This window comes from Schistocerca nitens, chromosome 3 (assembly GCF_023898315.1).
Source record: "Schistocerca nitens isolate TAMUIC-IGC-003100 chromosome 3, iqSchNite1.1, whole genome shotgun sequence".
NCBI lineage: Eukaryota > Metazoa > Arthropoda > Insecta > Orthoptera > Acrididae > Schistocerca > Schistocerca nitens.
The window spans coordinates 680,606,486-680,624,346 of NC_064616.1; the positions used below are offsets into that span (position 1 = coordinate 680,606,486).

The 17,861-nt window shown below is 40.4% G+C and overlaps 1 protein-coding gene across 4 annotated transcripts in view; it reads right to left on the reverse strand.

Annotated features, from left to right (window-relative positions):
- The window catches only part of LOC126248637 (microtubule-associated serine/threonine-protein kinase 2), a 258,768-nt gene that overhangs the window by 187,759 nt on the left and 53,148 nt on the right, over positions 1 to 17,861 (reverse strand). For 3 of the 4 annotated variants that reach the window (XM_049949816.1, XM_049949814.1, XM_049949818.1), the window contains exons 5-8: positions 15,034 to 15,112; positions 13,318 to 13,481; positions 4,895 to 4,970; positions 2,163 to 2,393 (exon numbers count right to left, since the gene is read on the reverse strand). In XM_049949816.1, the coding sequence (XP_049805773.1) occupies positions 2,163 to 2,393; positions 4,895 to 4,970; positions 13,318 to 13,481; positions 15,034 to 15,112 (550 nt within the window). The remainder of the gene's footprint in view (positions 1 to 2,162; positions 2,394 to 4,894; positions 4,971 to 13,317; positions 13,482 to 15,033; positions 15,113 to 17,861) is intronic. The other variant, XM_049949815.1, reaches the window with a different exon arrangement.

Consider the following 17,861-nt stretch of genomic DNA (forward strand, 5'->3'; position numbering starts at 1 on the left):
TGAAATATCAAGGTGTAATGTTGCAAAGTGACATGAAATGAAATGAGATTGTAAGGATGGTAGGAGAGAAGGTGAGTTGACAACACTGGTTAAGTAGGAGAACTTTAGTAAAATATAGCTCATCTATAAAAGAGACCACATACAGAACACGAGTGGGATCCATTCTTGAATACTGCTTTAGTGTTTCGGTTCCCCACCAGATCAAATTAAACAAGAACATTGAAGCAATTCACAAGAAGGATGTTGTTATGGCTAGGTTCATTCAACACACGAGTGTTACGGAGATGCTTTTTGAACTCAAATGGGGATCCCTAGAGGAATCATTACATTCTTTTACGGAAACACTGTTGAGAAAAATTAGAGAACTGGCATCTGAAGTTCATTGCAGAATGAGTCTACTGCTGCCAAGATAAATTGAGTAAGGACCATGTAGACAAGATAAATTAGGGCTCATACAGAAGCACATAGACAGTGACTTTTCCCCTCGCTCTATTTGCAAGTGGAGCAGGAAAGGAAATGACTAATAGCGATGTAAAATACTCTTCACCATGCAAGAATTTACTGAAATTCTTACTGTGGTTTCATGTTTCTTTATGACAGATATTTCTACAAGATATTTCTACAAGAAGTGTTTCATTTCTAGGCTACTTTACAAGTTTAAGCATTACTGCAACACAATGCAATGCTAACAAATATATAAAACTTGAGATAATTTCCTAGGACCCCTCTTCTCATTTCACAATCAGGAAAAAATTGGCATTTTCTGCAACACATCACCGATTTCTTCAGTGCTGTCACTCATAGAGGGCAACCCCCTAACATCTTTTGGTTGGGATTTGTTGTTTTAGTACAGTACAGCTATACATTTTGGAATGTTTTTAGTGGGTGTGGTAAGAACCACTGAAATCCTATGAGCAGCATAACATGCCTAATACAACTAGGGCATGGCAGATGTCGCAGAAATTGTCTGGTAATGACAATTCAATTTATATACCCACACAAACCCTGAAGCTAGTTTTTTTTCCCCCCTTTCCTTAGACAAATCTGTATCTTCTTCAAAACTGGGCATTTAAGTGAAACTTGCTGCTTTTCATGACACATGATGTTCCTTCGTCACACCAAATGGTGGTTGCTGAAGTATGTGTTGAAATTACAGTAACAGAGGAGTTACAGTGCTGACCAGCCTCCTGCTTTGAAACTTAGGATTTCAAATCTAAATTCGGCCACTGAATAGTAAAAACAGTCAGTCCATTTCATAAAAATTATTTATTTATTAATTCTAGTACCTGTTTACAGTCAAAAGTGAGCACCTTCAGACCAGTAGATTCTTGATGATGCATGAAACCTGTTCACAGAGTTGCTGTACATATCATTAAGTACCAGTCGACAACTGCAGTTGGACAGTTGTCGACTGGTACTTTTTGGTACATACAGCATCTCCGTGAACTGACTCCAAGGATCACCAAGGACCTACTGGTCTGAAGAATGCCACTTTTGAGTGAAACCGGTTACCAGAATTAATAAATAAATAAGTGTTGTGATCTCAATTGACTGTTTTTATTATACTGTTAAAAAGGGTTGCTACTGTTCTGTACAACTTCAACAGTTATCAGCCACTGAAGACTGACCTACTGGGTCAGCTACTATATAACGCCATACAGGAGGCATGAGTAGTTTACAGCAATGGATGTGATAAGTATTACAAATTCCACTTCCTGCTAATTTAAACAGACATATTAATAGAAGTATCACACAGATCAAGTTGCCAGTTAGCATAAGTTATCATATAACATGCAACAACACAATGAAAGCAAAATTGGAATCATCTTATCTCGGTGCCAGATCATGGAGTTCTCAACTTGCAGTCTCTCGTGAGAACTGCTTCAGTTATACAGAAAAGACCTGGCTCCATTTCAGATAAAATTCAAAAATGCAAAATTAATGTTTTAATATATAGAATATAGATGCAAAATCCAAATGCATACTGCCTGTCTGCTATCACATTTTTTGGCTGAGATAGGTTTACTACACACATAATTCTCTGCTATAATGTATTTGCCAGGCTGAATAGGTGATCTTATGGGCAACATAGAATTCTGAAAGTAAATAATTAAAATCACAAGGAGTACAAGAAGACAATGGACTTCAGGTGGGGGATTTACCTCCGAAAGCAACTTTTCCAAATTTTCTGACATTTCATAGAAATATCTGCTGGTGACCAGTTTTTCTTCAGATTTTTGAAGGCAGTCTCTTGCCATCTCCACAATCTGATGGTGAACAAATCTCACTATGGGTACACAGTCTTTGGCAAGTATGCTGAACTTCTCATTTGAATCTAGTGATTTATTTTCATCAATAAAACTCTGCAATCTTTCCTCCATCTGCTTAGTGGCCTGAAAAAAATATTTCGCACATGTATTAAATACAAACACTGTTTTCTCCATTAAAACATCATAAATATGGCAGTGAAACAATATTAAAAGTGCTGTACCTATCAGCAGAAAGTCTTATAAATTAACATTAAAGTGCAGACTCTCAACAACAGACAATAGTGTTGTGATGGTAGTTGTCCTCAGTGCGAAGAATGGATCATTGTAGCTCTCCATGCTAGTGTATCCTGTGCGAGTATCATCCTTTCTGCATAACTAATAGCTTTGGTCTCCTAAAATGTTTTCCATGCTCCCCTGTCACTTCCCTTGATTACCAAATTAACTATTCCTCGATACTTTTGGACCACCTGGTCCCTCCTCCTAGTCAAGTTACGCCATAAAATACTTTTCTCCCAGATTCAATTGCACCTCTTCATCAGTTATGTGATCTACCTGTCTAATCTTCCACATTTAACTGTATCACCACATTTCAAAAGCTTCGTTGCTTTTTTGTCTGTACTGTTTACCAGCCACGTTTCACTTTTGTATAAGGCTGCACCCTGGACAAACACATTCAGAAAACACTTCCTAATAATTACATTTATATTAGATGTGAGGTTTCTCTTTTTCAGAAAAACTTTCTTGCTATTGCCAGTGTTCTTTTTATGCCCCCTCTACTTCTTCCACCACTAGTTACATTTTCAATGTCTAGCTTTATAACCTATTTTTCCTTAATATCACCTGATTTACTCTATGTTCCATTACCCTTGTCTTACTTTTGTTGTTGGTCATCTTATAACCTCTTTTCAAGACAATGTTCATTTTATTCAAATGATGTTCCAGGCCCTTCGCTGTCTCTGGCAAATTACAATGTCACTGAACTTTAAACTCCCTTCCCAACTTTCTCCATGGTTTCCTTTTCTGCTTGTTCTATGCACAGACTGAATAATGTGGAGGATAGGCTACTACCTTGCCTCGCCATCTTCTCAATTCCTACCTCCCTTTTATGTCCTTTGATTCGCAGAACTGCAGTTTGGTTTCTGTAAAATAAATAACCTTCTGTTCCCTTTATATTATACAAGCTACCTTAAGAATTTCAAAGAGAGTATTCTAGCCAACACTGTCCAAAGATTTCTCTACAAATGATGTAAATGTGGGTTCACAATTCTTTAACATATCTTACCTAATAGCATCAAAAGTCTGACAGATAGCCATATAGCATTTAAAAGGAAATTTAAAGAATTTCTTAATGGCAACTCCTTCTACTCATTAGATGAATTTTTGGATATAATAAGTGGGTAATTTCCCCAACCCCCACAAAAAAATTAAAAATATTAAGTGTCATGTAATATTTTGTGTAACGTAATATCTTGTATAGACACCTTTTATTAACCTGACACATTCCACATCATTACGAAGTGTCGTATTCATAATCTATGGAACAAGTACTGTACTAATCTAACCTAAATCTAATCTAATCTTCAAAGATAAATCATAGGATCAGTATTGTCTAACATGTTCCTACATTTCTCAGTCCAAACTGATCTTCACCCAGGTCATCCTCTACCGGTCGTTCCATTATTTTGCAAATAACTCACATTGCTATTCTTCAGCTATTTCTTACTAAACTCGTGGTTCCAATATTCACATACTCACACTTAATTGCATCTACTGTCTTTGGAACTGATATTACTACATTCTTCTTGGAAGTTTAGGGTATTCTGCTTGCCTCATATATTGCATACCACGTTAAAAAGTTTTGTAATGGTTGGTTCTTTCAAGATTCTCAAAAATTTTGATGAAATGTCTACTCCTTGCACCGTGTTTCCTCTTAGCTCATTCATTGCCCCATCTAATTCTTTTCCCAGTATCAAGTTTTCCATCTCGTCTTCATCAATTTCATCTTTTCTTGCCACAATGTAGTCTTCAAATCTGTTTGTTTTGTATAGCCCTTCTACATATCCCTTCCACATTTCAGCCTTCCCTTCTTTGCTTAGTATCAGCTTGCTGTCTGAGCTCTTGATATTCAGACATATGGTTGTTCTTTCTCCAAAAGTTTCTATAATTTTCCAATAGGATGAATCTATCTTCCTCGTAATCATGACTGGTTCTATAGTTTTGCATTTCCCCTCTAGCCATTCCTGGTTTGAGATTTTGCACTCCATGTCAATCGCATTTTTTACACATCTGCATTCCAATTTGCCAAATTTATTTGCCACATTGTTATATTTTCTTCCTTTGTCAGTTAAATTCAGTACCTCTTGTTATCTAAGGATTTATATTTCATCTCTTCCTAGTTGTTCATATGCTGCCTTAATTATTCCAGCTCCCACAGCTATCCATTTGGGATGAGCTGGTGCTGAAAAGTCTTAAGTGTGAAGGACTCAGATTATGTGTAAAAATGACAAAAAAAAGAGGAAGTAGCCTAAAGGAAAGAAGTTTCCTGGATGTGGAGCAGAAGAGACGATAATTGTACTAATAGTTCTGAATGAAATGGTACAAACAGAATGGAGAAAAATACTCACCTTTGGGAATCTTTCCTTGTATAATGTGTTCATAAGAACAATTTCATCATCTGTAACTGGGGAACGACTCGGACTACTGAAAGAAAAAAAATAATAATTCATGCAATATTTGCTAACTCTGAAGTATGAGAGAAATACAAATTTCCAATGAAAGACTGAGTTAACAATCAACAAAGAGGTGGAAGTGGAAATTTGTGCCTCACTGACCCTGGAAGAACTCTGGAAAATTACACCATGGCATTTTATTTAGTAAAATAGTTCCTAAAATCATATTTTCAAATCTCCATGGATGCAACATCACAGGCCCACCTTGTGCTAAATACACCATAGAGACTTCACCATTATAATCTCTTACCTTTTGGAATGACCATATCTGATGTGATTCTAGAGGCTCACCTTCACAATCTCTAGATTTTGTTCCAGAGGTTGGCAGAAAAAGGACCTAAATGCATCTTGCAAATGTGTTCTTTCACACAACTATCCTTGACATATTTGGGGTTCGAACCTTAGACCAGTAGAGTTGCATCAACGAATTACTATGTCGTGGTCATCATCTGTGAAGAAATGATGTCTCACACTGCACCTAATGCCCTCTGTGGGTTTTCTAGCAAATTACAGGGTCATCCCGACTGAAGGCCACAGCCCAATGGAGCACCCTTATGACCACCCATCGCCACACCTTTGTGGACATGTTCCATTTGCTGCTGGCATATGTAGATGCTGGGGCTTCTCACTTCTGGCTGGGATTGCAGTGTGGGCCCATGAACTTCTATGCCACCCAGACTGGATCCGTGGGATGATCTCTGTCTGCCATGGGTTCATGAAGTAAGCTGTGGCCTCTGCTCACCAACTTCAGCACTGTCACTGAAATCAGCTTCACCTCCCCATCCTGGTCAGCATTCACTTGTTTCTCCACCCCCAGAAGACCTTCCGATCCTGTGACAACACATGTAACTTCCATCCCACCTCATCCTGTTCAGGTCGTTCACAGTGACACCTATGGTATTGATCCACAACTGCCAGGGTTGGCTCCTCCGGAACAGGCACTACCTTCCTTCTGTGGTGGTCACTGCTGTGAGGAATTTAGTGGTACTGGTCAACAATACTATGGAAAACCATAGTGCCACTACCCAGAGGGCGCTGGCCATCTGAAGAGCCCTCTGATGGGACAATGCCAGATCGATCCTGGGCTGGGGCTTGAGTATGTTGTGATGTGATGTGTGAAGTGCATGACCAGTGGTTCAAGTGTTAATATTGTACACTCTGTTTGTCATAGGCTGAACTTTGATAGTGCATGGGCAGGACTTTGCTTTGGGCTAGGGACTTAAATTGGCTTGCACTGTTTCTGAGGAATATCCTGAGTATATTTCTTGTTGTTAATATACCAAGATGGGTACCTACTAATCATGTGTAACTCACCTTTACAAGACTGGTAAACCTCACAGCTACGTTTTTGTGCCTATCAGTGACTCGGCACCTCAGTTATTTTGATTCTTGTAATTCATAGCTGAAAGCTCCATGAGATTGTCCGTTCGCATGCTGATATTTATATCTACATGCATTGGTGGTTGCTCTGTAAGAGCACTAGAGCACCCTAACTTTTGACATCTTGCGAATTTATTGGTTATTTTTCTTTGAATGTTGTTACATGTAACACAGATGCTGCAATCTGAAACATGAGACACTTATATCTACCACATTACTGCTCCAATAGACTCCGTGAAACTTGGCATCAGGGTTGCGAGTCCACCTTCAACTGTGCACACAACTGACATGACATAATTGCTTATGGGCCAAATACATATGGATTTGATAAAAAATGTGCATGGTTCATGATGCGCACAGCTAGCCCTTGCCACTCAACTATAAATTTATGTCAGTGCCACCAGGTGGTAGAATGCTGCAGCAGACTTTTATCCCTGTTCACTTGACATTAATCCCGCTAGATGATAGCACACTCCTCATATATGCTAATTCACTCACTATATACTGTAGTAAAATTAGATCGGACATCAATATATGTGAAAGTAGTACTGACAGTAAACCCATTTTATGGGTTTCCGAATGAGTATTAAGTTAGAAACTTCATCATACAGTAATCCATTGGCGGTGCTGAGAAACATACAGGCCTAAAGCACATCACTGTTGACTGTGAGATTGTAGCATTCATTCATGCTTCTGAAATCTGTGAGTGAGGTTTATCTGTGCTGTAGGCCTGCATTGTATATATGAAAATTCAGGAAAAGCTGTACCACTGGTTTCTCTGATATTCACTTAAATGTGGGTTTGATGGCTGTGGGCTTTAGGCTCTTGTGGATCTCAGCACCTCATTTGTATTCTAGTCACGTAACCATGTTGGAAGACATTACTACTTGAGTTTAATTGTTTTCACAAACGGTGCATTGTGTTTGGAGTTCGTTGTTTACTGTGCGGGAACTGGCTGTTGTGTGTAGTGTAAACATGAACTATGTTGAACCTATTTCAAATGCTAACAGAAAAGTAAAGCTGTGAGACGGGTTGTGAGTCGTGCTTGGGTAGCTTACTTGGTAGAGCACTTGCGTGCGAAAGGCAAAGGTCTCGAGTTTGAGTCTCGGTCCAGCACACAGCTTTAATCTACCAAGAAGTTTCATATCAGCACATACTCCACTGCAGAGTGAAAATCTCACTCTGGGAGCAGAAAAGTAAATTACCAGGAAAAGTTAGCCACAAAAGAACTAGGGTCTCTGAGAACAGATGCTTTGATCAAGTGAGTGACAAAATTAAATAAGCGCGACTACAAGTGAACATTAGACAAGGTGCAGCGTAAGAATATCCGATTTTCAGCCCAGAAGTAAATTCATGAAGTAGTACATTTGTTAGGGATCTTGTACATTTGTCCAAAAAAATGGATATCACGAAAACTCCCACTTACACAAAAACATGAAATGGAGAGTTGCAAAAGCTTACACATTATTTTGTTATTGACCTAAACTGTACTTAATTCTGTACAAAACAACTAAATTCCACAAAAACAATTCTTTCATTTGTCAGATAAGTTATGCATGTTAGCAGGGGTTGCAGTTGTATAAACTTGTTGATAAGCGTGACTGTTATTCAGTAGATACTATTAATTTCATACTCTCAAATTTATGTGAACCTAAAAATTTGTGAACGCCCAGAATGTATGCCCACGAGCTACCACTGTCTACATTTCTTTCATCACATTTCTTTCACTTATGTCTAAGTCTCTCATTTTGCTACTTTATTTTATCGGTATCAATTCAGACACCTTTTGAGTTAGTTAAGTTCCAACGTGTATAATACTCATTCATCGAACATTTTTCACTAGGTTTTTCCATTCTTGATTCTATATTTTTGTCTTCTGCATGTAACTGAAATTAACTCAATCTTTCATTGACAATTTGTATTTACTTGGAAATCATCACTAAGTCTCAAGGTGCCATTGGGTTTGTGCAGTGTTACAAGGGGAGCGGCCCACTGCCTATGGTGAATAGGTGTTACCAAGACTTTACGAGTGATACTGCCCATATCTGTTCTGAGGGTGTCCTTTACAGAAAAGAACACAGAGGTGAGCTTTGAAGAATGCTTGCTTTAAGAGTAACATTATCTTTGAAATCCACTGTCTTCCCTAACCCAGATGTGGTGATTTAAGCGTATCTATCACAGAGAGCCTTTAAGGCAGCACAGAGTCCTTCTGACTGCATCGTCTGCACTGTTTCATGAACTGTAAACCTAAAAGCATGGAAAGGATATATTCCAAAACCAATGTCCACTTTGAAGTCCGTTACCACACGAAATGTACTCAATGAGTGATTTGATTGTGAGTTTGTGCAACTGAAAACCTTCCTAGCAAGGGCACATGATGTTCACAGCCCCACAGATTTGTCTCGTCTGCCTGCAAAGGTGGTGATCATATACTTAAGTAAGTAGTTCTACTGACCAAGAACACAGGAGTATGGGTGTCCAGAAGTAATTTCACAATGTGTTTGGCTATCAACACATCTTCATATCTTTGCTAGATTGCATCCAAAATAGTCTGCACTTCTGCAGACTACTTTGGATGCTTGGCACACCTTCAGATGTAGTAATGTATATGCAACCTCTTGTAAGTGTCTCCTTTTTCTGCACGTCTGGTATGTAGCTTGCCAATGGGAGCACATGTGGCATGTGCGGCAAAGCAAGTCATGTGCGAGAAACATTCCTACTACAGCTGCTAATGCTCGCACAGCCTGTAATATAACTGTCATTAGCTCTTGATAACCCTATGTAATTTGTGTTGACAGTGTTGTTAAGTGTTCTGTGTCTGAGAAACCCAAACTCTTGTCTAATTACAAAAACATTCAATGTCTGATTTGCATTCATCACAGGTCCTGAGCCTTACCCACTTTTGTAAAGGAGGCTCACACATGATATGGCGCAGACACTCAGACTGATTTACAAGAAGAGATATATACAGGATGCTCCTCAAAAACAGTGCAAGCTAACTGAATTCTGTATTCCAGAGCAAAGTTCAGTTCATGCTGTATCCAAGTTCTGTCTACGAAAAACAGAATCCACAATATTATAACTAGAGCCAAGCTGACAGCACAATCACCACACACTCTACAGATCATGTCACAACTGACTCGGGCAATCTGGACCCCATGTTGGTTGGTGACAGCTACATTGGGCAGGGTTAGAGGTGGGTGTGGGGTATTGGTTAGCAAAGATTGAAGCCAGGAAAATTATAGCATCGAAGCATATGTTGCAAGATTAACTCACACCTGTGTAATTGTGGGGATGGATACAGATGGCATAGATTGTAAAGCAGCTGTTGAAATTCAGCATGTTCTGCCCAGCAACTTTTTCTGACACTGCTTGATCAACTCTGCTCTTGGCCACAGTTTGCCATTCATTCGGGCAGACACTTCATTAGTGGTCATGCTGACATATAAAGCTGTGCAAAAGTTGCACCAGAGCTGGTATATGACATGACCACTCTCATAGGGCTTCCTGCCTATAACAAAAGGGTAACCATGTGACTGAATTGGATTACATTTTTGGGTGGATGTAACAGACAGGCCTTGCACCTGGATCTTTCAGAGAGGTATGATCCATGTAGCACATGGTTAGGTTTAAGTGTGGCCTAACGATGGATTAGGATACTGTGTAGATTTGGTGAATTGTGAAACAGCTCTTGGGAAGCTGAGAGAACAATTGTGATTAGGGTATTCTTCGTTTCTAGACATAATGATCTGTATTCGAAGCCATGGTGAAGAATTCGCTTCAGTTGTTCCAGTCAGGGGTGATGGTGGATGATGATGATGATGATGATGATGATGATGATGATGAGTGTGTCCCTTTGCAGCAATCAGAGGATTATTGGCTTGTGTGGTTATGGCTTGGGAAATTTTGTCTGTGGACTACAATGGGTAATGCCAGTCACATGAGGGGTAATTCCTGTCAGTGGAAGCCTTAAGTAAAATTTTCAGCATACTGGGCGAGTGATTGCTTATCACCTCGGACAGAACCAAATGAACTACATCCTTTCCAAGGACTTCGATTGTTTATATCGCCCAGAAATGAGGAACATTCTACCCACAATATTTTCCACCGCTTCCAAAATGTTATTCTGTCACCATCTCAATCTCTGGAATAGCCTAGTCCATCATTAAGGCACACTTACACCCAATCCTTTGTCACATGGGTAATACCTCTGTGGAAGACCCATGTGCAAGGCCTGTTCCCCCACCCACCTAGCACATCCTACACCAGTTTTGTCACAGGTTTATCTTATTCCTCCCAAAGCACAGCCACCTGTAAAAACAGTCATTGCATACACCTGTTTTGCTGCAACTTTGGTTGAGCCACACACACAGACCACCCATTACCCACAGGGCAGTGATGAAGATTCTTGCAAAATTCTGTGAAACTGGCTCAGTTGCAGACAAATTGAAAGTTGTATGGTTGAAAATGGTTACAGACGAAGCAACATCAGCTGCTATTCTGGCATCATTCACTCCAGAGTTAAGTACTCAACACATCTTCCAGGAAACTGGGGTCATCTGCACAATGATAATGAGACTTTTGTCGCACACAAATAGTACCTTTACAAAATGCATACATTACAGTACCTTACCGAGGATGATACAGATTGCAGGGTTCAGTCTGCAGAATGGGTAACACACAAGATGTACGAAAACCATCATTTTCTCTATGATGTATTGTTTATGGCACCATGAGTAATTGGCATGTCAAAAGTCTGGGTTTGGTACGGAATGTGAGGTTCTTGCATTGTTGTCTAATCTTACCAACTGAAGGAGCACTGGTGTACGAGGGTCACTCCAAAAGAAATGCACACTTTTTTTTTAAGTCCATCTTTTATTCTACATGTTTGAAAGTTTTACAGTGTGTAGATACATCCTTTAGGAACAATATTTTCATTTCTCCACATAATTTCCATCCCTCTCAACTGCCTTATGCCATCTTGGAACCATCGCCTGTATAACCGCATGGTAAAATTCCGGACCAACCTGTTGGAGCCACTGTTTGGCAGAGTGCACAAGGGAGTCATCATCTTCAAACCTTGATCCACGAAGAGTGTCTTTCAGTTTCCCAAAGAGATGATAGTCACATGGAGCCAGGTCAGGACTGTAAGGCGGGTGTTTCAGTGTTGTCCATCCAAGTTTTGTGATTGCTTCCATCGTTTTTTGACTGACATGTGGCCACGCATTGTCGTGCAACAGCAAAACATCCTGCTTTTGCCGATGTGGTCGAACACAACTCAGTCGAGCTTTAAGTTTCTTCAGTGTCGTCACATATGCATCAGAATTTATGGTGGTTCCACTTGGCGTGATGTCCACAAGCGAGAGTCCTTCAGAATCGAAAAACACCATAGCCATAACTTTTCCAGCAGAAGGTGGGGTTTTGAATTTTTTTTTTTTTTTTCCTTGGGTGAATTTGCATGATGCCACTCCATTGATTACATCTTCGTCTCTGGTGAAAAATGATGGAGCCATGTTTCATCACCTGTCACAATTCCTCCAAGAAATTCATCTCCGCCATTCTCGTACTGTTCCAAAAGTTCACTGCATGCCGTTTTTCTTGTTTCTTTGTGAGCCACTGTCAACATCCTGGGAACCCACCTGGCACAAACCTTTTTTAATGCCAACACTTTCAGTATTCTGCAAAAACTTCCTTCCCCTATCCCATCGTAGCGTGACAATTTGTTCACTGTGATGCGTCTGTCAGCAGTCACCAATTCGTTAACTCTCTGCACATTGTCTGGAGTGTACGCAGTATGAGGCCTGCCGCAGTGAGGACAACCCTCAACATTGCCATGCCCACTTTCATCATGTAACCTGCTTGCCCACCAACTAACTGTACTGTGATCGACAGCAGCATCACCACACACCTTTTTCAACCTCTTGTGGATGTTTCCCACTGTCTCATTTTCACAGCACAGGAATTCTATGACAGCATGTTGCTTCTGACGAACGTCAAGTGTAGCAGCCATCTTGAAGGCATGCTGTGACGGTGGCACTCACGGGAGCAGGTTGAACTAAGTTTGAAAACAAGTGGGAAGGATGTACCTACACACCGTAAAACTTTCATACACGCAGAATGAAAACTTTATTTTTACAAAAATAGTGTGCATTTCTTTTGGAGTGACCCTCGTATACAGGATGGTGGAATCATAAGACCACAGTGACCACTATGAAAATGGTTGCAGTAGTAAAGAGAATAATATACTGAAATGAAAATGATTGCAGTAGTAAAGAGAATAATATACTGAAATAACGAAGCCACTGCCTGGTGTCTTAGTGCTCTAGAATAGACAGGCACAAATTCCACAGCATTCAAATCAGCTGGCTACTGTGCTGGATATTGGTTGCTTGTGTTGATCCATTTAGATGAGTGGTGCTTTTGGTTGTAACACACAATGCTTGGGTTTTGTGCTGTGTGAGATGTCCCGCCCCAAATGGCCTGCATTTATGATAAATTTTAGAAAGGAAAAACGTGTCAAAAATAATAAACAAAGAGAACTGAACACGTTTCAAACTTTAAAGAGTTGGGGTGTTGGTGGAAGGACGACAGGAAATATGGTGGTGAGAATAGAAGAGGTGTAAATATAGGAGTGTGGACGGCAAAAGAAGTGCAGGGGTGAGATGGAGGAGGAAGGGGGCGTGAGCATGTATGCACGCATGCACGCACACTTGCACGCCGCACAGGTGAAATGGGAGGGGGAAGGGGAGGGGGATGGATGGAGAGAGAGAGAGAGAGAGAGAGAGAGAGAGAGAGAGAGAGAGAGAGAGTGAGTGAGGGGGGGAGAGGGGGGAGGGGGGGGAGAGAGGGAGGGAGGTGGAAGGGGAGGGGGAGAGAGAGAGAGGGAGGGGGAAGGGGAGGGGGATGGAGAGAGAGGGGGGGGCTGACTGTGACCTTACCTTAGGCTTCTTGATCTAGGTCTATAGAAAGGAGAACGTCGTCCATCATCATCTATGCTTGGATTGCTGTCATTTGATGAGAAATGTGATGTCAGCATCTGAAGTTCGTCTGAAGTAGGAAGATTTGGCAGCTGATGTAGTTTCTCCTGGCTAGAGCACTGTGACTGAAAAAAAAGTTTCAAATCTCATTATTAATTATTTTAGTTATGACAGCAAATGGAAAAAAACACAAAGTGAAGCTATTTGCAACCTTAAGGATGGTTTGACCACCACACAGTGACAATAGGCTTGGTCATACTAATAGAAGCTTGCTCTGGCTTTCCTCTTACTTGTGAAACTAATTTTCCCAGCCAGTTCTAGGGGACTTGAAGCCTTATACTCGCACACTAATGTGCTCAGTCACCTCACATTAACCAATGAAAGATGAATTGGTAAAAAAAAAGTTAAATATTACAGCAATGATAATGGAGTTAAGTGGGGAATATTTAAATACAGCTCAATCTGGAACTGGTATATGAAAGGAACTCAAAGTTTGGTTATCAGAAGCGCACAGCTTCACTAGGCACAGAATAGTTGGAGGTCTCGTTCCTTGCCTTCCCACAACCATTGAACCAACTTATCCAGCCATTTATAGGAAAACCTAAAGTTTAACATAAACTCCATACAATAGTGCAGTAAGTAAAAGAAAAAATTCTAGGACCAACTGTGAAATAAAACCTGATTCCCTAGGTTTGTAGTCTGACACTTAACCACTGAGCCACACATCTGATATCTGATAACGAACTATCGTGTAATTTATAAAAGTTCATCCATAATAATATTATAGCCTTCAGGAATACATTAGACTGTTGCAAGTTCATTGTCTTTTTGTCAGGGTAATGTTATGTTTCAGTGTATTAGATAATTACATATTCATATTGACACACATTAGTAAGAAACCAGTAAGATGATAATTTACTTTGTAGGCCAGACAATGTTAGCTCACAGTAAATGATCACGATATATGAGCACTGAAAGTGAACTACACAACTTTACAGCAGCCATCACGGAAAATATTAAATTATGGCAATGATTCAAGGATGTTGTTTACCAAATTGTGAGACATATTACACTGGAATTGCATTTCATGACTCTTTCAAGAACTATGAAGACTAACAAAGTCTGATAAATGCATGCTTCTGCCTTTTTGTGAAGAGTTTCTCTGGTTACTGCTAAACCTATTTGGCTATTCGTGGTTTACTAAGCAAACAGAACTTTACAGTAGTGTTGAACTATTTTATGTATTAGAAGTTATTTATGAGAACAACTATTCATAAGTTAATAGAAAACATTAAATTTATAATGCACTGAAACGTAACAAAAATTAATGGCACAAAATGATCCCATAGCTCTAGCCCATTGTCGGAGGAAAAGAACTTTTGACAAAGATGAGCTCAAGCACCTCAGTCTCTGAAGCAACTAACGGAAGATCGCCATTACATTACATATGCATTAAAATTTCCCAAAGGAGACATATGTGAAGCAGAGCTGTGGGATGTAGACAGAGAGAGCCTTTTGGTCTAGTGGTTCATGAGGGGGAACCACACACATTCAATTTCTACTCAATGGCCTGCTTATATTATTTTATGGTCTTGTTTGTGGCCACTTTAAAAATTATACCTGACAAATGAAATGTCACAACCCCCCAGAAGCATTAACTAATGTACATTTACTTACCGACACATTAGAACTTCCAGGTGTTGTCCCATAGCCAGATGAAGGCAGAGATGCAACAGACCATCTTCTTCCATCACCTCTGAAACAATAATTTCTTCTCAGGTAATTGTGTGAATATAAGATTGCTGTGATATGAAAACAAATTAAAGCAACAAAGCAGTATTCAGCTAACTGCTTCTGTAACTTCACACACGAGTTCACCTGACAATCTGCCAATTATTGTGCAGTCACAGAATTTATGACATTGTGTGTGTGTGTGTGTGTGTGTGTGTGTGTGTGTGTGTGTGTGCGCCCGCGCGCGCGCGTCCGCGCGCGCGCGCGTGGGCGCTCATGCGCGCGCGCTCATGCGCGCGCGCTCATGCGCGCGCGCTCATGCGCGCGCGCTTTGGGGAAGGGAGGGGGCCTCGCATTTGCGTGTTTGGTCTCATTAGCATTACTCTTCCTTCTCCTCTTGTGTAATATTATGCTGTCTTACTTGTTTTTATATTCCTACCTAGACACTATATAGAAATGGAAACATCTGAACTCCCAACCAATTTATTCTGTCTACTTATATTTATGTTCACCTTCTGGTGGAACATTCAGGAGCAACTTTTCTTCTATTTTTTTGCTTGATACCCAAAATCTATTTTAAATCAATACAAGCTCCTTACAGTTTACAGTGGAGGCAAAAATACATTAAGGGAAAAAAAGAATTGCAACACCAAGGAGGAGTTGTGACATAAACGAAAGTTGGTAGGAGTGTTTCTGCATCTCAAAGATAATGTCTATTCAAATTTTGTGCCAGTTACAGAAGAGTGGCACTAGTAGCACTACTAAGAGGATACAAATCATGTTTGCTTTGAATACAAGCTGCAACAGTCATGGATGTTAGTTACCTTTGAGATTGGATGTGGTGAGTTGATGTTAGTCAATAATACCTTTGAGGCAACACAGACACCTTTATTGACACCTCACCGAGTTTGAATGATGTCATGTAATAGGGCTACAAGAAGCTGGATGATCGTTCTGTGAAATTGCAGAAAGACTTGGCAGGAATGTAGTCACTGTACATGATTGCTGGCAGCGGTGGTCATGGAAATGTATGGTCACAAGAAGACTGGTCTCCAGACAGTCACATGGCACTATCGAGAGTGAAGACTATCTTGTTCAGCATATGGCTCTGGCACACATACTGCATCCTGCAGCAGGTGACACAATGAACTGTTACAAATCAGTACTTCAAGGACAGCACCAAGCCAGATGCCCTGTAGTGTGCATTCCACTGAGCCTGAAACACTGTAATTTGCACCTTCAGTGGTGTGGCGTGAAAGCTCATTGAATGGAATGGTGGAGGTCTGTTGTGTTTTCTAGTGAAATCTGGTTCTGTCTCAGTGCCAGTGATGGCCGTGTGTTGGTTAGGAGCAGGTCAGCTGAGGACCTGTAACCAATCTGTCTGTGTGCTACACACACTGGACCTACGCATGGAGTTATGGTTTGCATCATAGCAGGAGCACTCTTGCAGTTATTTCATGCACCCTCCCTGAAAACTGTACGTCAGTCTGGTTATTCGACCCATTGTGCTGCCACTCATGAACAGTATTGGGGTGGTGTTTTCCAACAGAATAATGCTCACCTACACACCACTGTAGCAACAAAACATGCTCTACAGAGAGTTGACATGTTGCCTTGGCCTGCTCGATCACCCAATCTGTCTCCAATCAAGCACATATGAGACGCCATTGGACAACAACTCCAGCGTCATCATCAAACAGCATCAGCTGTCCCTGTATTGGCCGACAAAGTGCAACAGGCATGGAACTCCACCCCACAAACTGACATCCGGGATCTCTAAAACACAACGCATTCATGTTTGCATGCTCACATTCAACATTCTGGCAGTTATACCGGATATTAATGTACCAGCATTTCACATTTGCTATGGCTTTCTCGCACTTACATTCACCTGGGATTTTGCAATGTTAATCACTTAAATATGTTACCTAGACAAATGTATTCCCAAAATTTCATTACTCCACATTAATTATTTTTTGAAGTTGCAGTTTTTTCTGTTAGTGTATTTTTATATGACAGACAGTACATCGGAAAATATAGGCTGTTTACACTACAAGAAGTACAATATAATACAATCAAACATATAATATGAGCAGAAAAAGAAAAAAATGAGATAGAGGAAAAGAATGCAAGGTGTTAAATAAAATGTATCAAAGATTTTTGTTAATAATATTTAGAATGGGGAACATGGTGCATATGAACTCAGGAGGAACAGAAAAGCTACTATTATTTGAAAAGGCAGTCCGTCAGTTTATATTCGAAATAGCTAAAATTTATGAAACTTCCTGGCAGATTCAATTTGAGTGCTAGATTGAGATTAGAACTCGGGGCCTTCACCTTTTACGGGTAAGTGCTCTACCAACTGAGCTATCCAGGCACAACTCACAACCTGTCCTCACAGCTTTACTTCCGTCAGCACCTCGTCTCCTACCTTTCCAAAGTTCACAGAAGCTCTCCTGTGAAACCTGCTAGACTAGCACTAATAGAAGAAAAGATATTGTGGAGAAATGGTTTAGCCACAGCTTGGGGGATGTTTCCTGAAGGAAATTTTCACACTGCAGCCAAGTGTGCACCGATATGAAACTTCCTGGGAGATTAAAACTGTGTGCCAGAGTAATGCTTGGGTAGCTCAGTCAGTAGAGCACTTGGCTGCGAAAGGCAAAGGTCCCTAGTTTGAGTCTTGGTCCAGCAAACAGTTTTAATCTGCCAGAAAGTTTCATAGTAGTGCACACTCCGCTGCAGAGTGAAAATTTCATGCAGCTAAAATTTGTTTC